The following is a 21,332-nucleotide window of genomic DNA, read 5'->3' as shown; positions in this document are numbered from 1 at the left end:
TTAACCTAACAGATTTGGCAATTTATTTTCAGAGGTTAGTGAACATTCTATAATAAACTAGACAGTATTTTGGAATATAAAGTTAATGTTGTCTTTGTTTCAGCTACTCAGCCCTTGCCATTAAATTGCTAAAAAAGTGATAAGACAATACAGAAACAACTGAGTATGGCGGTTGCCACCCAAAAACCCTTCATTTGCTGAAAACAGGCATCCTGACAGATACAGGCCACAGTATGTCACTCCTGATGTAGAAATGGCCGAATTATTGTACACTGTGTATTAGTTATTGATGTTTGGTGTTTTTGATCACCAAGAATACTTAATTACAACTTTGTTGTTATTTACCAAGCACTCTTTGTTGGTACAAGAAGCCTATCATCCTCCTATGGACCTAAAATGGTGCCTTGCAAAAGATTACACAGCAAGAAATTATTTTCTTAAATCAAGGCTATTTTTCCCTTTCCTATTTTCTCATGAGAATATACTTAACTATCCTTCACTTGGAAAATGACTTGGCCACCAGGGACAGGAATGTGGAGTGGGGTCTCTGGTCATGCTTTTATTTCCAAATCTATGAATAAGTGCTATGTTGGTAATTGTTTTAGTTAACAGCATTGTCAGCTGTGTATCTAAAGGCAAAAATTCATATAACTTAGAATTTTAAGGAGTGAAATGAAAGGTTTTGGCCAAGGGTCTATACAGAGTCAGGTCACCATAACTCTGTGAGACAAAAATATGAGACACTTTTTTCTTTCCATTCTGGCAATAATTTTATGCAAAGAGAAGAACAGATAATTTCTAAGTCATTATAGACATTATGCACAATGGAAAACCTTAAGTAGTCAGGGATTTTTTTTTAACCTTGAAGAAACACTTTTTGAATTTAACATTTTCTTTTAATACTATCTGTTCTTAGTAGCGTTGTTAACAAGAATTCTTTTGTGGCTTCAGTTCTAGTACATTTCTGAAACAGTATCTTTTTTAGGTAGTGGAACATGGTGTTTCAAGAGATAATTGACTGAGTCCTAAATTGAGGAATTCTGGGAAAGCAGAGATTTCAGAAAGATGGTCTCTCCTTACATAGAGGAAATCAGCTCCCCAGAAATAACTTGGTTGTATTATCAATTGGTAGGAATGTCTTGTCTTGAGACATTTTCTTGCATCCAGTTATTTTTAATTAACATCCATCTTAGATCTTATCGACAGTGTATCTTTATGTATTAAACAAATACTCATGTACATGAAAACCAAATGTCATGCTGCAGCACTTCTTCCTCTGTCCTAACAAAATATACAAACCCATATGCCTAACAGAGGGTAAAACTCTGGGGTAATGGTTTTTATACACACTTTTGTGTTAAAAATCAAGAAAGATCACCTTGTCTGGGAACTCTAGCTGCTTCAACTCTGAAATCAATTTTACATCCAGTGCCTTTTCAATTTTCACTGGGTAAATTCTAGACTAAGCAGGGTTTCTCAATCCTTCTTAGACAGCAGACTCTCCTGGAGAGCAGAGAAATACACATATTGCTGAGCCATGCTCCCAAATTTGATTCAGAAGTTCTGGTAGGATCCTATCAATTACATTGCTCACATGACTCAGGAGATGCAGGCATCGCTGTTCCTCAGTTTACCCTCTAAATAGCAATTGCCTCACTGACCACCATTCTTCACAGGGGTCCCCTCCCACACATGGGAGCCAGAATATCTTTGTAAAAATGAAGTATTAGGGGTGGGGGAATATGGCCTAATTGTAGAGTGCTTGCCTAGTATGCATGATGTCCTGGATTCGATTCCTCAGTACAAGAGAAACAAACAAACAAACAAAAGCCTGAGTGGTGCTTTGCATTTGAGCGCAGAGGCTTAGCAATAGAGCCCAGGCCATGAATTCAAGCCCCATGACTGATGAAGAAGGAGGAGGAGGAGGTGAAAGAGGAGGAGGAGGAGGAGGAAAAAGAGGAGTATTTGTCTTGTGACTTTACTGTTTCCAACACTTTTAATCATTTAGATAACTCTTGATTGATTGCCCAGCCAGCACATTGCCACCAAACTTTATGTAATTTGCTTTACCTACCTGATTACACCTGTGTGATACCAGACTTCCTGTCCTCTGGCTTTACTAGAGATAGCTAGATATGTAGATAGACTCCCCTAAGATCCTTGTACATGCGAGTCTTTCTGCCCAAGATTCTTTTCCATGTCGATGTATATTCATCCTTCTTAAATTCAACTCAAAAAGCTTCCTTTAATGAAACCTTCCTTACACCTTATATTTGATCAGATCTCCCTTAATATTTATTGCAATTTTTTCCAAACTACCTAATAGATTCATGTGGTTATATATCGGTCTTTCCCTCTCAATGGAATATAAATGACAAGAAAACAAAAATTATGAAATCCCCATTCTCGTACTCGCTCCAAGCAAAGAAGGGAATTTGGTCAAAACATAGTAGGTACTAAGATCTGTGTTCAAAGAAAGATGTTAATTCCTGTAAGATGGGTTCAAACTTTGGAATAAATGATATTGCTGCTTAGAACATACAGATGTTTACCAAATACACATTTTGTTAGATACTATGCAAAGCATTTTATAATCAATATTTCATTTAGGCCTTTAAAGCAGATCTTACTGCTAGAAGAAAAAGCCAAGACTCACCATTCTAAACTGCTCCCAAAGCACATACTTCATTAAGTGTTGGAAATTTTTTGTTTATTGTTTTATTCTTTTTGGCCTGGCAGATAGAAATCTAGACCAAAAATCTTGACAATGAACATCTATGTGATTATTCATATTTTCGGTAGCTTACTTTCACTGTATGGTTCTCTTACCAGCATTAAGGGATAGAGCTCTTCTTGGCTTTTATAGGAAATTAGGTATTGTGTGGTTAACTAAGAGCACATGTAGTATGTTACTCACTGCATAGAACTTGAACTCACAAGACTATTGCACACCAAGGTCATAGTTTCTCCACACCAGCACACTGAACTCACCAAAAAGCTCCTCTTTTTGGAAGATAAGCTACTAGAGAAATAAAAAAATACTTCCTTTCACATTCTGAGTGGTCATCCATGGTCCACTGTCTGCATCAGCAAGTTCAGAAATTCCTGTGCAAATGGCTGGTACTATTCCGTGCTCTCTAGCAACTGTCTCTCCAGCCAGTATGCTTTTGCTTGCCAGTATGTCCAAGGGAGCCATTCCTGGCTCTTGGCTGCTTTACCTGTTTGCCTTCTTTGTCCCAGGTATTGGCCCAGTCTCCCAGATGCAGCTGTGATGGTCAGGTTGCGGGTCAAGGATGTCTATGAATAACCCCCAGATGTCAAACCCATACTCTAAATTAAGTTGCCTTGAGCCAACTTAGATATTTACAACCCTCTGAGAAATGGCCATCTGTGAAGGTTGAGAATTGAAAGAGATTCTTTAAATAGAAAAGGAGAAAATGTCCCAACAATGCAATCTTATGTCACAAAATGGAAAGAAAAGGAAGAACTGGAGACTGGTCGAAGGAAACTCCAAAGGAAAGGTAATCATGAAGTTGAACTTGAACTGAGTCTTGATGGTTCTATTAGTTACTGTCTGAGTGAGGGTTCAAGGTGGATATTTGCATTCCTGGCAGGGAAAGCATTGAGTTTAAAGGTTTAAGGCAAAGTAAAGCTGGACTATTAAAGGACTATAGACTCAATGGTTTCCCTCATTTGTAATAATTAGTACATGTCTAAGGACTCTCCTATCAGTGGATTACAATAGCTCAAAACCTAGTTACATAAGATCATATAGGATGAGGCTAAATGAAAAGATCTCTAGGATATGGAAGCAAGAGCTTTATCTTGTGTGATTGTTGTTCTTAATGTACTATGTTCTCTTCTCCTCTGTTGCTCTTTGGTTAATCACATATTGTTACTGTATCTGACTTTGTTATCTGGTATATTGTATATACATGTATTTGTTTATTTAAATAGTAAAGGGAAGAGGGGAAAACAAGATGATTGGGAGGGATGAGGGAAGGAAATGGGGACAAAACCATGAGAAGGGGTATCAATGTATGAGAAGTAATGCACCTACTACTTGGTGAATGTAACTGTAACTCCTTTATACATTACCTGGATAATAAAAAATTTAAAAAACATTAAAAAATAAAACTATAAAGTAATTGTATGCTGATAGGAAAGGAAAGTGGGTAAAGAAGGAAAAGGTTAAGACCATAGACTGGGACAAGCTCATGTGTGACTTTGTGTCACAATAAAAGATGTTCATTTATATCAAAAACCAGTAAGGATGTTGTATCTGAATTTGTTACCTGGTATATTGTATATAATTTGAAATAGGGAAGGGAAGGGGGAAAAGAAGATGATTGGGAGGGATTGTAGGAGAAATGGGGACAAAAACGTGAGAAGGGGTATCAATGTATGAGAAGTAATGCACCTACTACCTGGCTGTAACCCTTTTATACATTATCCCAATTAAAAAAAGACAGTGAGGATCCACTGATGCCTTTGCCACCATGGCAGTGTGATCTGATTGGCACTATAGGAAGATGACTTTGGGAATCACTAGAAAAAAATGAGGCTGACAAGCTACAATGAATCATTGCAAACAAGCGTAAAAATGACTGGGTTTCTTGATTATCTCATTTTGTTACAGTATTTTTACCTTGTCATCTGATATATTGTACATATGCTTATTTGGTTATTTGAAATAGGATAGGGAAGGGGGAAAACAAGATGAGGGGCGGGGGTGGGGGGAGGGAAATGAGGACCAAGACATGAGAAAGGGTATCAATGTTTGTGAAGTAATGCACCTTCTATCTGGTGAATATAATGTAACCCTTCTATTAATTACAATAAAAATGTATGAAAAATTACAGGGGTCTGAACTATGCAGAGGCAAGGAGAGGGTAGTTCCTGGTGCCACTAATTGTGTAAATTTGATGAGTGTCATGTGCCTCATCACTGAGAGATATCAAAAAGTGACCTTTATAGTACAGTAAGTCAGTATTAAATAATGATTCATGTGGTGAGTACACTTCATACATGTCCAACACAATGCAATTTTTTTTGCTGTGTTAATTTTGTCATTCTCATCCAACCCAGATGGGATTGCCTCTTGATGCAGACATCACAGAGTCGATCTAGGATCTTTCTGAAGACAGATCCATAGCTATGGCTTCCTTGGGAAGTTAGGGATAGTAGATGGTAGGTCTGCCCAGTGCTAGACTGGGCGTTGGCTTTCCCTTCCCTTTGTTTTCCATGCAGGAAGTCTCCGCCCGGTACCTGTGTTACCTAGGTGACTGGCATACCTGGGAGCAGTTACAGCCCCACTCTCTGAGGTACCATCCTGGATGGTCCTGTCACATCTCCTTTGGAGTGGTTCTCAGTTGCTAAGGTCACTTCCGCATCCATTGTGACCACATGCCCTCCCCCTCTTCTCCTACTTAACTCCAAACTTGCCAAGGGTCACCCCTTTTTCCGAGGACTAGTTTGCCCTCTCCCTAATAAATTCTTTTCATCTGAACCACGTGGCAGTTTCTTTTGGAGGAAACTTAGAGTAGAAATTGACATAGTCAATTAGAATTAACCCACGGGCCACACACCTGCTTTCCCAGAAACTAACAGTGAGACTCTGGGGTATGTACATTTGTGGCCTTCCTCATGGGTATATGACTAGTGAAACCACCAAGAACCTATGATCAGAAGGACCCTGGGTTTTCATTTTATGTTCTGCCCTTGTTGTGCTCACTTTCCTTAGTAATCTTTCAGCAAAATGGCCTGTGATGGGCCCTATAACTTATGAGAAATCGAAACATTGGTCAACAGCCAGTTATCAGGACCAGCCATATAAGGTATCTAGAAGGATAATATTGAGTCTCATTTTAAGAAAATAGGTGGACAAAAAAACTAAACAGATCTGGCCTACCATCCAGCCAGACCACTCCAGGGCATCCATTCAGAACATCACCAGCCAGGATGCCATAAAGTCATTTTCACATCCATGCTCATTGCTGCACTCTTCACAATAGCTGTTATGGGGAAAGCCCAGATGCTCTAAAAAGATAAGTAGATTGAAAAAAAAAACATGGCACCTATACATAGCCATTAGGAAGAATAATATGTCCTTTGCAGGGAAGCAAATGGATCTAGAACAAGTCATGTTAAGTGAGGTGAGCCAAGCTCAGAGACAAACAGCTCATGTTTATTTTTCTCATATGTGGAAGCTAGATCTAAAATACACTGGAACGCAAGGAATTATACAAGCCTCTAAGCATTCACACACAGAGGACAAAGGAAGAGCACAAAGGTACAATGCCCATATGTATCTGATCATACAAAATAATATTTTTTTCTCATTCATTTTTAATTGTAATTAGTAAAAGGGTTACATGATATTTGCCAGATAGAAGGTGCATTAATTCACATACATTGATACCCTTTCACATGTCTTGGTACCCATTTCCCTCCCCTCCCCACACCCCCCACCCATCTTGGTTTTCTCCCCTTCCCTATCAAATTTCAAATATCCAAATACAGATAAATTCAATATATCAGATAACGAAGTGAGATACTATACCAATATGAGATAACCAAGGGATAGCAAAGGAGATGAGAGACAACATAGTACATTAAGAACAACAATCATTCATTATATGGCTTTTGTTTCAATATCCTGGAGGTCCTTTCAATTAGCTTCATACTATATGGCCTTATGTATCAAGATTTTGCTCTATTGCAGATCTCCGCTAGTAGAGCCCAAGGTTTCTACTGATTATGACAAATGAGGGAAACCATTGAGCCTAAGTTCCTTTGAGTCTGGCTTACTTCACTTAATATGATTTTTTCTAAGTCTTTCCATTTCCTAACAAATGGGGCGATGTCATTCTTTCTGACAACAGCATAGAATTCCCTTGTGTACAAATACCACAACTTGTTGATCCACTCATCAACTGAGGGACATCTAGGTTGGTTCCATATCTTTGCTATGGTGAATAGTGCTGCAATGAACATTGTTGTGCTAGTGGATTTAGTATGTCCTTGTTTCTGGATGGTTGGGTAAGTGCCAAGTAGTGGAATTGCTGGGTCATAGGGGAGTTCTGTGTTTAGCCTTTTGAGGCACTGCCACACTGCTTTCCATAGTGTTTGAACGAGTTTGCACTCCCACCAACAGTGTAGTAGTGATCCCTCCTGGCCACATCCCCTCTAGCATCTGTTGTTACTCGTTTTCCTGATCCTGGCCATTCTAACTGGAGTGAGGTGGAATCTTAGAGTTGTTTTGATTTGCATTTCTTTTATGACCAGAGATGTTGAGCATGTCTTCATGTGTCTATAGGCCATTTTTGTTTCTTCTTCAGAGAAAACTCTCTTTAAGTCTTTGGCCCATTTTTTAATGGGATGGTTGTTACTTTGGAGGTTAGTTTTGGAGTGATTCAATTTTTTGAGTTGTTGATATATTTTAGATATGAGGCCTTTGTCCATTGTTTGGTTGGTGAAGATCTTCTCCCACTCTGTAGGCTTCCTGATTAGTTTACTAGCTATGTCCTTTGCCATACAAAAGCTCTGCAGTTTAATGCAGTCCCACTTATCCAGCCTTTCTCTGATTTGTTGTGATTCTTGGTCCTTGTTAAGAAAGTTTCGACCTGTGCCAAGGAGGCCTAGTGTATCTCTTATTCCTTCCTGTAAAGTTTTCAGTGTGTCAGCCTTTACCTCCAGGTCTTTGATCCATTTGGAGTTAATTCTAGTGCAAGGTGACAAAGAAGGATCCAGCTTTAGTTTTCTGCAGGTGCTTAACCAGTTCTGCCAGCACAACTTGTTGAAGAGGCTGTCTTTCTTCCATTCTATTTTTTTGGCTCCCTTGTCAAAGATTAGGTGGCCATAGGTCTGTGGTTTAATATCTGGGTCTTCAGTTCTATTCCATTGGTCTTCAGGCCTGTTGTTGTGCCAGTACCAAGCTGTTTTGATAATTATAGCTCTGTAATAGAGTCTAAAGTTTGGAATTGAAATTCCTCCAGTGCTGTTCTTTCTGCTAAGAAGTGTTTTTGCTATATGGGGTCTTTTATTATTCCATATGAAATTTTGGATTGCCTCTTCTATTTCTTTAAAGAATGACATTGGGATATTGATGGGTATTGCGTTGAATTTGTAGATAGCTCTTGGCAAGATTGTCATTTTCACAATGTTGATTCTTCCAATCCAGGAGCATGGGAGGTTTTTCCATTTCCTTAGTTCTGCTTTAATTTCCTTTTTTAGGGTTTTAAAGTTTTCGTCAAAAAGGTCCTTTACATTCTTAGTTAAGCTAATTCCTAGGTATTTTATTTTCTTTGAGGCTATTGTGAAAGGAGTTTCTTTCCTGATTATTGCCTCGTTCCTCTCACTGTTGGCGTAAAGGAAGGCAGTTGATTTTTGCTACTCTTCCAAAGTTTTGAATCAGCTCAAGGAGCTTGGGAGTAGAGTCTATAGGATTCTTTAAATACAGAATCATGTCATCTGCAAAGAGGGATAGTTGTATTTCCTCTTTCCCTACTTGGATCCCCTTTATGCTTGCTTCTTGCCTTATTGCACTGGCTAGGAATCCTAGTACTATGTTAAAAAGGAGTGGAGAGAGTGGACATCCTTGTCTCGTTCCTGATTTTAGAGGGAATGGCTTTAGATTTTCACCATTAAGTGTAATACTAGCAGTAGGTTTCTCATACACAGCCTTTATTACACTGAGTAATGTTCCATGGATACCTAGTTTCTCCAGTGCTTTTAACATAAAGGGGTGTTGGATCTTGTCAAATGCCTTTTCCGCGTCTATTGAGACAATCATGTGATTTTTGTCCTTGCTCCTGTTGATATGTTGAATTATATTAATTGATTTGCGTATATTGAACCAGCTTTGCCTCTCCGTGATGAATCCAGTTTGATCATAGTGTATAATTTTACAAAATAATATTTATTGAAATGAATGTCAGGAAATGGAAATAAGGGTTTTTCTTCTTCCTTTTTATTTATTTATTTATTTAGCTTTTTGGTTTCTCTGTCTTGTTTATCTGTCTTTAGGAGTATAAGCAGGGACACAGATGGAAAGACAATTGCAGCAGGGATAGTCACTCTACTATGTGGATAATGAACTATCCAACTTGTGGTGAGATGGGAAGGAAAACTTGGAGTGAGGGAAGAGGTGATATTGTCCAAAAAGAAATATATTTTCACCTGACTTATGTAATGTATCCTTTCTGTACATCACCTTTATAATTACAATAAAATGTTTTTTTTCAAAAATGATAAGCAAAGGAAAGACGTATGAAGAGTCATTTGACATGGGAATATACTTACTGAGTGGTAGAGAACTGACATCGTACTCCAAACATTTTTGATTCTAACTGTTGTTTAATGAAACTTTCAATAAAACCTTCAAAGCAAGGCATGAGTAAATGTAGCCAGAGCACCTTTCCCGGACCTGGTCTTCCAGTTTCAGTGTCATTTCTTTCTCCTACAGAGATGACCCATAATCTTTACAATGCTAAGTATCTCTTGTTAGCACAGGGACTTCTTTAGCTCCGAAGTGTCTCTAACATTGTTTCAGGTTATATTTCCTTTCTGGTTGATAATGGATAACCCCAGGTTCAAGAACAAGAAACCTCTCTTCAAAAACAAGAAACCTCTCTTCAAGAACACAAGTACCTGCAAAATATGTCCATCCACTCTCACAGATGAGATGGAGGCAGGGAGGGTGGTGGATGGAGCCACTGATTTCTGGAATAGGAGGTCTGTGTTTGCCATGGTGAGTATGACTTAGCGTTTCTTAGTACAAGAGGTCTGGAGTCAGACTGTCAGGGACTTGGATCCCAGCCTTTCACTTGACTTCAGTGTGAGTCAGTGCCTTTAATGGTGAAATAGGAGGTCAGTAGCATTTACCTCCAAGAATTCCTGAAAGGATTATCTGAAGTCACTCACAAAGAATGCTTAGTAAATGATAGTTCTTCCTCTTTTATGAAGTCATCTTTTCTCAGTGAAGAAGGTGCTGTGTGTGCGTTGGAAGCAAACACAAATAGAACAATCTATTAGGCAGTTAAGAGAGAACACTAATATTTGACAGGAAGGGCTAAGCTCTGCTGGGCGGCCAGATCAGCATGGCATTCAGGCTGAGAAGCATGGGACATCACAGAGAACTTCAATGACTGGACTGGCACACATCCCCTACTAATTGATTAAATAATGCTACCTACACCATGACCATATAAAGAGAATAGGCTCTCTTTGAGTGGCTTGCTCTGATCTCTGAGCAGCAGATGGGAAGACCTGCCTACATTTACAAGTGCAAAGCCTGAATACATGCAAGCAGGAAAGAGAAGCTACAAGGCCCTCTCCTCATACAGCTCACACATGCTACCCACAGAACTTATTCTTTCTGAGCCCTTTATCTCCCTGCTGCCATCCTATTGAAGTGTACAGTGATTGTGCCTCCAAGATTCACCTGGGGAATGTAAAAGATGCAGGAAGAAGATAGCAAAACACTACATTCTTATCAAGATACATTAGAAAACCATTACTACCACCCCTCCCCACCCCCTCTCCTGACTTCACCCAACCATTCCGCACAATAATTGTTTTCTGTGTGAAGTCATTCAAAGTCTCAGGTTAGGCTTCAGGGAATAAATCCACAGAAAGCAACTGAGAAACTGTTAGTGACACATGTCTGACCTGCACTTAGTTTGGAAAAACAAAACAAAACAAGATACTTATTTGAGACTCCCAACAGGCTTTATGGAAATGGCAGAGTTTACAAGCATCCGAATGAAATACCCTGCATACTTGTGACCACAGATACATAGACTCAGCAAACATGTTACACTACATGTCATGTGGAGGTTATATCACATGGCTGTACATCAAGAATTTTTGGAACTAGATCTTGCTTTCTAATTAATCTGAGGGGACTTTAGTTCCTCTTGTCAGTGTGGTATAGCAGAAATCATGCAATGGGACTCCCTTGATATGGTCACCAAAGGTCTCTCAGGCTTCTGTTTAGTTCATTGAATACTAGAAACCAGAAAACTTTCCACAGCAAAAAGGCCTCTGGATACATTATCTTTACTGTCCTCATCCCTTCAAGATGCTACTCATAAGAGTGCTTTTCTTAGATCTCTATAAGTGAGGCATCTTACATGATGATGATTTTTTTTTTCAACTGATCACTATCATAGGACCAATCTTGACTAACACCACAGAGGTGAAAAATGATCTCCCTGAGCCCAGACAGATTCCAGCTCACAACTTTATAAGACATACTGGTAACTTTTTCAAGCAACTAATATATAAGGATATTTTACATGGCAATAGAGAATTGCAATATTGGATAAATTACCCTGTGCTTTCTTAAAGCTACCAATTTATCAGAATATGGTTACAACCATGTCACAGAAAACAAACAAACAAAAACAGCAAAAAGATGTCTCAGTGTCTCTCTTTTACAGCTATTCAGGAAGATTCCCTTTGAGATTATCACAAATACTTCTAAATCTCATAAAAAAATCTCCCTACAAACTAACAGTGCTGACTTCTAAGGATGCGAGAATGGTAGTCCTGCTTTGTTTTCCAAAGTCATGGGAGATGTTCTCAATTGCTACCAATCCCTTCCCATGCAAGGCAATGTCTATGTTGCTTGATGATTTCAATATTCTCAGCAGCCTTTACAGAATAGCGTCAAACATTTACAGAAAGAATACATCTCACTTATCATTGCATTGCTTTCCTCTTGGCTTGAGTTTACCTTGATTTGCTGAAAAGAATTCATTTTTTCCTCTCCTGGTCTTACTTAAGTTTAGGGTAAAGTACATTTTCTATTATCTCAAGTTTGTTTGTTTGTTTACATTTCAAGTTGAAATAGATTCCTAACTGGCCTGCCTTATTAATCTCTAAATGTGGTACAATTCTAAAGGAACAAATCAGAATGATGTTGGAAACTCTTATTTAAAGTCTACATTTTCATGTTCTTTTCCCCCCGCTACTCTTAATACCATTATATTAAAGGCACTTTATGGGAGTATTTCATTGCATTATGATCTCTTTTATTTTTCCCTAAAGAATTATTTTACTGACATGTTCAGCATTTAATGCATTAGAAATGAAAGAGGCTCTTTCTATTGGAGATAAGATGACAAGAGGTAAGATGAGGCAGGAGACAACCCTGGTGAAAAATCCAAAAGATTTAAGTGGACCATACAGGGAACAGAAAGGGGAAAAGCAAAAGAGGAATAATGTTCCGAGAACTTTAATTAAATCAAGTATGGTAGGGAGAGAGACCAATAAGAAGACCTTTCATTTCTACTTGTGGTGTTTTGTCAAATGGTAGTGTCATTCTTGTGAATGAGAAAACAGGTTTGGGAATGAAGAAGATGAATTCATTGTTGATCATGCTGAGACGGAAGCATCTGCAGACCATCTAATGGAAAGCATTTATGAAGGCTGATAGATCTACAGATTCTGGAGAACAATTTACTCTTTTAGTTTCTCTTAGAAGGACCATCCACAGAGGTGTGAAGGAGGCTGGGGTTGATTGGAAACCACAGTACATACGGATGAATGAACAGATTGATGAATGGGTGGGTGGAAGAAACAATCACAAAAGAAATCCCTTCCTATGCAAGTAATATATCTCGTTTTTATTTTAATTTATGTTAATTCATTTAAACATATGTCAATATATTTTCTTTATACAGAAGATTCTTCCTCTTTCAGTCATGATAGAGACTTTCAGGACACTGCCTTACACGATAGATCTTAGTAGAATTTATTCTGAGAGCTTTATGTTTTTGTTAGTTTATTTATTTATTTATTTTGTCAGTTATGGGGCTTAAACTCTGGGCCTAGATGCCGTCAACTCAAGGCCACTGCCTACCCCTTGAGCCACAGTGCCACTTCCAGTTTTCTGGTGGTTAATTGGAGAAATGGAAACAAGAGCTTAATTAAGAGTGACTGTTGTTCTTAATGTACTATGTTTTTTTCTCTTCTTTTGTGTTGCCCTTTGGTTAATCTCATATTGTTACAGTATCTGACTTTGTTATCTGGCAAATTATATATATATATATATGTATTTGTTTATTTGAAATAGGAGGGGAAAAAGATGAGGAGAGGAGCTGAGGGAGGGAAATGGGGACAAAAACATGAGAAGGGGTATCAATGTATGAGAAGTAATGCACCTTCTCTCTGGAAAATTTAACTGTGACCCCTTTATACATTAAAATAGAAAAAAGAATACCAATAAATCATGTCTAAAACAGGAAATATATATATATATATATATAGAGAGAGAGAGAGAGAGAGAGAGAAAGAGAGAGAGAGAGAGAGAGAGAGAGAGAGAGAGAGAGAGAGAGAGAGAGAGAGAGAGAGAGAGAGAGAGAGAGAGAGAGGTGGGGGGAAAGAATCTCATGGACTTTAGTGCCCAGGCTGGCTTTGAACCATGATCCTTGGGGCTCAGCCTCCTGATTAGCTAGGATTATAGGCATGAGCCACCTCGCCTGGTGTTAGTTTATTTTTGTCATTTTTTATGTTGTTGTTCTCACTATGTGGTCCATGCTAGCTGGAACACTGTCCCGTACCTTTTTTCACTCAAAGCTAGCTAGCATTTTAGCACTTGAGCTATACTCCAACCTCTGGCTTTTTGCTGGATAATTAGACAGAGGAATCTCACAGATGTTCCAGGCTAGCTTTGAATAGTGATCCTCAGATCTCAGCCTCCAGAGTTCTAGGATTATTAGGCAAGAACCAGTAGTGTCCAACTGGAGATGATGCATTTCTGTTGCTTAAGTTACTCAATTTGTAGCACTTATGATACAGATATATCTATCCATTCTATCTATCCATCCATATGTAGCCCTAACAACCTAATGTGCCAGGAATACATTTTCACCAAATTATAAGATATTATTTTAGCTTCTTAGTTCCTTAACTTCTTATTTTAGTTTCTAATAAGATTTATTTTAGTTTCTTCAATGAACTACCATTCAGTAGACTTCCTATTCCTGGACACCAAGGAACCCCAAGAAAGGCAAGCAATGGTTTTGAAACTATTTGATAAGAAAGGAGGACTGGAGAAGAAGTTCTCTGTGGAAGAACAATATTAAAATGAACACTTGAGGGTTGGGAATGTTCAATCCAATCTATCTTCCATGAAATAGAGAGGACATAATTGTCTGCCATTATAGTTGATCCAAGATGCTAGAGTAAAGGAGGAAACAAATATCCCAGAATGTCTATTTTCAGCTTGAGGGAACAGGAACTAGGGGTTTTTGTTGTTGTTATTTTCCTTTTTTTTTTTTGAAGAAGAAGAAGCAACAAATTTCTCATTTTGGGGCTCATGAAGAGAAGCGGTGTGTCAGGATGACTCTACTGGTATCAAGGTGGCTTTCTACTTTTGATGGAAGAGGAGATAGGCATCTTCACCTATTACTAAGCCTATGAGAGAGAAGAAAATGATAGAAAAATCAACAGTGAATGCCCTGATCAGTGACATCATCAAGGAGGAAGCAACAATTGAGACAGATGGGTAATAATCCCAAGAAACATAGAGTAGTGAAGCCATTTGGGGAAACATCATTACGTCACAAATCACAGCTGCACACAGCCGTAGGAAGCATCAGGTGAGCTGCTCACCAAACATTTGGCAGACAGGATTTGCTATGGAAGCTTCCTGAAACACAATAAATGCAAATGATCCTTGAAAGAGACCTAGAAGACCTTGGCAATCATGAATATATTTTTTCATATATTTTTTATTGTAATTAATAGAAGGGTTACATTATATTTGCCAGATAGGAGGTGCATTAATTCACATACATTGATACCCTTTCTCATGAGTATATTTATTTTAATTTAAAAAAAACACCTAGACATCCTGGTGAATATGCCAAAGTTCCTCTAAGACCCAATTTCAATTCCCTTCAGCCAACACTGGGGAAGCTACCATTTGACAAATGCAAATCCAGATTCAAGGCTCCCGGCCCGGGTCTGTGGAAGTCAGTCAGAAATACAGCCTGTGTTTTCAAAGGCTCGCAATTCCATGAAGAGACAGCTATCCTACCTGCATGATCAGTATTTTTGTAGATGGCATTTTTTTTCAATCATTTGTAACTGGATCAATTAGTTTGCTCAGAATGTCAGACAATTCCCCACAGAGGCTGCTCAGACAGGATTGGTGCCATGAATGAATTCCACCTACATATCTTCAAGGCTGCAGGCAGCTAAGAAGAAACTGGGTGTAGGAAATTCATTTGAGTTTAGGCTGCCACCTTTTTCCCACTTAAGCCTTCATGATCCTTCCCTCCTTGGCTCTCGGTTCCTCCTTTCTCCACCTTGTCCTGAATCCTGTCTCACTAGTAGCACATTTGGCTATTCTGAAGTAGCATAAATAGATTCTCAAATGGATTTGGAGTGCCCTACATACGGGTTCTATCTACCCTGCACAAGAATCAGTATGGAGTCAGCGGATATCACAGACAAAGAATATCCTTTCTGCTTTGTTCCCAGGATGGTGTAGGTTTTTTTTTTTTTTAATCACTCTCTGCCAGTTTGCATCTTCTTTTATCTCAGGCCCTCTTTTCAATGATTATGGCATAATTACACAGAACTAGAATCCTTTTATTTTATCCTATTTGCTAGGTAGGCCTTATCTATTGACACTGAGAGGAACACGGTGGTCTGAACCGTTGTTTCTGGTGCCGTGGAATTAGGGCATGTTGTTCCAGAAGGTGCTTTCCAGGACGTCACAATAACCATGTCGTCCAAAATACACAGGAATAGGGAATGTCCTCTAAGGACAAGTGCACTGTAAATGCTGATGACGCCCCTATGTGCAGGCTCCTTTTGTCTTCCTCACTTCACCCTCCATGTCCACAAGGAATGAAGTGTTCAGATATAAAGTGTAGGATGTTCACCACGCACAGTCAAAGGACAGAATCCCACCACCAAGAACCAGTGCACAACATCCCCGGTGATCCCGAACACAGAGACTCAGAACAGAAATGCGTTTGCTTTTAATGGAAGGTAGAAAGGCAGATCTTTAATGATGCCCAGGTTCTAAATTCCACTATGGCATCACCTTTGTCTAGTGTTTGAAGCTGGCTTTCCAGCTTTGCCTTAGTTTTCTGATCCATGTTATTTTTTTTGCTAGGGCTGCCATAACAAAATGTCACATATTGGGTGGCTTAAACAACAGAAAATGTATTTCCTCACAGGTCTGAGGGCTACAAGCTCAAGATTTAAGTCTCTGGTACAATTAATTTCTGCCCAGGCCTCTCTTGGGCTTGCAGGGAGCTATCTTCGTGATGTGTCCCCACAAAGCCAGTCCCCTGCATGTAAATACATGGACATAAATTATTCCTTTTTACAAATGAAAGTCTGCAAAGTTCCTCACATGCCCACCCCTCCTAAGTACAAAGAATGCTGCAAGTAGCGTCTATAGTTTGACAGGCACGTATTCATTTAAAACTTATGGGGTTCTGTAAATAAGTGGAAAAAGAAAAGTTCCTATAGGAAGAGGAATTTGGGATATTAAGAAGTGATTGATTCTTCTAATTATTATTTTAACATTTAACTTACATATGGTCTATTTGAATCCCTGTAAAAACCATACCCCAACAATGTCTGTTATCGCACAAGATGCAAACACGGCAGACAGCATGCAACTCTATAGACCGTCTTTTATCTTGGAAAGAGTCACAAAACTGTAGCAACAAGAAAATTTAATTGTAGATGCATACCAGTGGCTCATGCTTTTAATCCTAGCTACTCAGGAGGCTGAGATCCAAAGATCACAGTTCAAAGCCAGTCTGGAGAAGGAGAGTCCTGGAGACTCATTTCTCCAGTAAACTATTCAGAAAAAGCATTCTACTCAAGTAGTAGAATGCTACCCCTGTGCAAAAAGAGAGTCTGAGACATCGCCCAGGCCCAGAGTTCAAGTTCCAGGACTGACAAAAAAGAAAATTCTTGGTACTTCTCTATTAGTAGCCTTAGTTCTACGCAATCCACTCTTCGCTGAGAGATCACTATATGTTGTCTTCAAGAATTTAAGAGAATAATAAGAAAAACTCTGACAAGGCAACCAGAAATGAAATACATACAATGCTATCCTTTAAATTAACTTTCTGTTAGTATACCCTTGAAACACTTGTATTTTTGTTTTTGTTTTCATTGTAAAGGTGATATTCATAGGGGTTGCAGTTATGTAAGTCACGTAATGAGTAGCTTTCTTTTTGAGCAGTGTTACCCCTTCTCTTGTTTTCTCTCAGGTTTTTCCCTCCTAACCCCCTTCCCCCACAAGTTGTATAGTTCATTTTCAACAGAGTGTCTATTGAGTTTCACTGCTGCATTACCAAATTGTTCTTAATGCCTACAATTTAAGTAGAGCTAAAAACATAAAATCTGACAATCTCAATATATTAACTACCAGTATACATAAAGAACTACTATAATATAATGATATTTTACATTTATATATGACATTATATTATATAATATATTAACTTAAGTTCCTATGTTGACACTGAATAGTTGTAAATCTAACATTTTAAGTCTAGTGTTAAAACCTTTCCAGGTAGTCTATGATGTCAATGGCTAAACCAAGGCCATTATCCAAGTCCTTTGTGGAACTTCTATAAGAGACACTATATATGAGCAATACTGTTAATTCCTAATGGAACTTTTGGAGCAATTACTTCGTTGTAGGGAGGCAATCTCTCTCTATTCTCCAGTGTACCAAAGGAAGTCAACTCACCATTCTTCTTGTAGAACATTATTTCTCCTTTGAATTCTGTCTTTTCCTCCAGTGACTTTTCTATCTGAAGCATCAGTTGCTCATTGGTTTCAACCCCAAATAAAAACTTGCAGCTACAACTCTTCTGCATGACTTCAGTTCGGGCAAATCCAGCCAGCTCGCAGAAGCCATCCGAACAGTAGACTATGGGGAATCCCTTTCCCACTTGTGCATTCGCCAGGATGAAGTTGCTATCTGCAGAAACACACAACAAAGGGCACACTCAGCACTGCAAATCTCTTTAAAATCACACGTTCAGCAACAAGTTATGAGCATATGCGTTTAGCTAATGGCGATTGACATGCTTGTCCTGGTATTTTTGTGTGAAAGGGGGATGTATTCACATGGAGAATGACAGAGACACATTGCTTCAGCGTATTAAATGGTGCTTTTGACTTGCGTATTGAGCAGCCTGTTTGAGGCATTATGTAGTTGGCAGTTAGAGATAATGCTTTGGCTTCTGGTTGGTATCCTGGTTCTACCACATCTGTAGATGAACACATTTGCTCAGTTTGATTTTTCTTTTCTTTTCTTTTTTTTTGCCAGTTCTGGGCTTGAGCTTAGGGTCTGAGCACTGTTCTTGGACTTTCTCAAGGCTACCTTGAGCCACAGCCCTACTTCTGGCTTTTTCTATGTATGTGGTAACCAAGGAATTAAACCCAGGTCTTCGTGCATGGTAGGCAGGCACTCTACCACTGGGTCAAACTCCTGGCCCTCAGTTTGATTTTTCTGAAAAGATCAAGGCTTGGATCTATGTTATTTGGGAGTGAAGTTCAGGAAGTAAGTGAAGAATTGGGAGAGGAAAGGGAAGGAAGGTAACCAAGGATTACGTTAAAAGGGAGTTCAGTGCTATAGCAGCTGAGACTATTCCACTCCCAGATCCTAAGAGTAACTGTGGAAAACACAACTCACTAAAGGAACTGTTTATCCATCAACATCCACTCTTCATTGTTAAGGGTCATTCCTGGAGTGCCATTGTTCAGCAGTTCTGATCAACCACAGCCTTGAAAGACTACTCAGGCTACATGATACTAAAGGAATCAGTCTGTACATGGTGAGTGAAGATGATACTTATAGGGCACTGGTAGGTATGCTACAACAATTACGCTTTATACAGAAAAGTACAATATGTGAATCTATTATATGCTAATATTTAAATACATGAAACACTTTGGATTATTCATCAACAGAAAGTATTTCTGTGTATCATACATACTGTGTTTCCATTCTTTCCCAACAAAGAAACTCATAAATTGAATATTTATAAGATTTTTGATCACTTTCTTATTTAACTTTAGGCAAAATAATCATTTTTCCCTCTCATATTTAAGACATGTACAATAAGATTCCATGTATCTCTTAGAGACATGTTTTTTAAAACTTCTTTTGCATTTTTGTAATTGCTTGCGGACCTAAGAAAAGACTGGTCTTTTAGAATTACAATTAGCTTGTGGAGAAAGATGCAAGAAAAGACCACCAAGTTGTCTGATGTGTGTGTTTCAATTAAGGATTATGGGGTGTTTGAGGTAGCTAATTCTTCCGCAAATATACTGTTAAAACAAAGCAAGAAAATAAATAAAGGGACATATTTGGCCTTTTTCTGTTTATATTTAGCACTTGTCCTCAATATGTAATTGCATTTCAATTCCAAAGAGAATTTACTGGCAGTCTGCTTTGTTAAGCTCAGTGTACTCGCTTCCATGAATGGTCCTTCTGTTCAGGGGAAGTATAGCTCCTTTGCCCAGCTATCTACTAGGAAACATATGCTTTTCTGAACGCCAGTCTTGGAATTCCCAAAGAAGAAACATGACATTTACTTTAGAATTATGTAAAACAAAGCCACACACATAATGATTTCCAGCTCTTCACAGGCATATCACTACCCATACATATGCTAAGGGTATTTAACCTTTCAAGGAATCAATTATGTATATGTGATATGCATCTAAATGCCATGAAGCTTTTCTCTTGTTTGTAGGTCATTCTTTTGGGTGTTTCCAGTTTAAAAGTGTCTGTAAACAATATGACCTCAACACAGTATTTACATATTAGCCTGTTGGTTATTCCTCTAAATGCTTCCTTAGCAAAAAGCTTTCTTAGATCAGAAATGATCTCATGAGTGGTTGAAACTAGGCCATTTGTTCTGATCTCTTCATCAGGAACACCACTTTCCCATTTACACAGATATATAGTTTCGCTGTTGACTTACCAAGCACAAAAGGAGTGGAGAAATACAGACAATGAAAAAAAAGGAGGAGAGGCCAAATATTGATCCATGACACATTAACTCCTTTCAGTAATGTACTTGGACCTTGGTTTCCCATCCAAGATTCAAAGCTAAGGATTAAGACCCAGTGCATGTCCTGTATTACACCATGCATTGTTTCTATTAAGAAGTGGTTCTCCTATAAAGAGAAGGGAACACTTTGTCAAAGAAGAAAGGAGGGAGGAGGGAAGAGAGGAGGATAGAGGAGAAAAAGGAGAAGAAAAAAGAAGGAAGAAGGAAGATCTATTTTAGTCTCCAGAATCCAAAGACATTTTATTGAAGGTCCAGTGATAGTGTGGTTTAAATCAGGCTGGATTCTTTAGCAACTTCTACATTATTTCCACTGCACAGTTGTGTAGGAAGCATAAAATGTAGTTGCTACTCAAATAAAGGTTTTCAATCGTGGGTACTTTTTAGTGTATCACAGTGCTTCTGAAACAGAAACATTCCTTTCCCTGAGACCTGGAGGCATGACTTGCAGCTGGAAATTGTTTTGAGCTCTCATGTTTTGTCAAAGTTTGCATTTCACTCTAACTTTTTAAAAAATTTTGTTTCTTATTGGGACTCCCAGTTTTTTAATTCAATGGAAACTTGATGACTATGTGCTAATTATATGATTTTAGTGAATTCACTCATCTCAGCTGGTTAGCACAAAATAATATAGATGTGAGAATCATAACCCCAGCTAAGACAGCACTTGCTCAAGGAGATGGAGCTTCAGAGTACAGTGGCTCTGTGTGGAGAGCTGCAGAATATTCGAAGCAATGAGGTCATTAATAGACACTGATTTCATATCAAGAGAAACCTGGACACCATGCATCTTTTTGCTAATGACTTCGGTGGTTCAAATATTCATTTTTGAAGAGCCATTGATATTATCTCTGATAAAAACCAAACATGGTGCTATGTTAGCAATTCCTTATATTGACATAGTCTGTAGATAGGGAAGATGAGTAAATTCAAGTCTTCTAGCCTTCCTTCCCTGAAGAAAGCAAGAAGCAAACATAAATCCTTCCTTCATCTTTTGTCCCTCATGTTTTAAGAATTAACTTTGTTCAACAAAACAACACTATTATTCTTTATGATATTGCACATTGTCATCTCTCAAGACTACTTTATTCCTGCAGATAGAATATTAATGCTTGTGACTTTAAAATATTTAAATGATCTTTGCACTTTATATTGATTTCAGGGAGCTTAATTGTATTATTTCTAAGTATGATGGCATCGTTATTAGATGAGTGATGCTGGCTGCAAGTTAAAGTTCTTACCATGTCTGCTGCCAAA

The 21,332-nt window shown here is 38.4% G+C and overlaps 1 protein-coding gene across 1 annotated transcript in view; it reads right to left on the bottom strand.

The window, feature by feature from the left end:
- Positions 1-21,332, bottom strand: part of Kcnh8 (potassium voltage-gated channel subfamily H member 8) — a 313,437-nt gene that overhangs the window by 188,883 nt on the left and 103,222 nt on the right. Inside the window, exon 2 of the mRNA XM_090355208.1 lies at positions 17,741-17,974. Within this exon, the coding sequence (XP_090211334.1) occupies positions 17,741-17,974 (234 nt within the window). The remainder of the gene's footprint in view (positions 1-17,740; positions 17,975-21,332) is intronic.

The sequence above is a fragment of the Megascapheus bottae genome, chromosome 2 (genome assembly GCF_031878675.1).
Source record: "Megascapheus bottae isolate mThoBot1 chromosome 2, mThoBot2.hap1, whole genome shotgun sequence".
NCBI classification, from domain to species: Eukaryota; Metazoa; Chordata; class Mammalia; order Rodentia; family Geomyidae; genus Megascapheus; species Megascapheus bottae.
The sequence above is the reverse complement of the archived record's forward strand: the minus strand, read 5'-3'. Positions and strand labels throughout refer to the sequence as shown.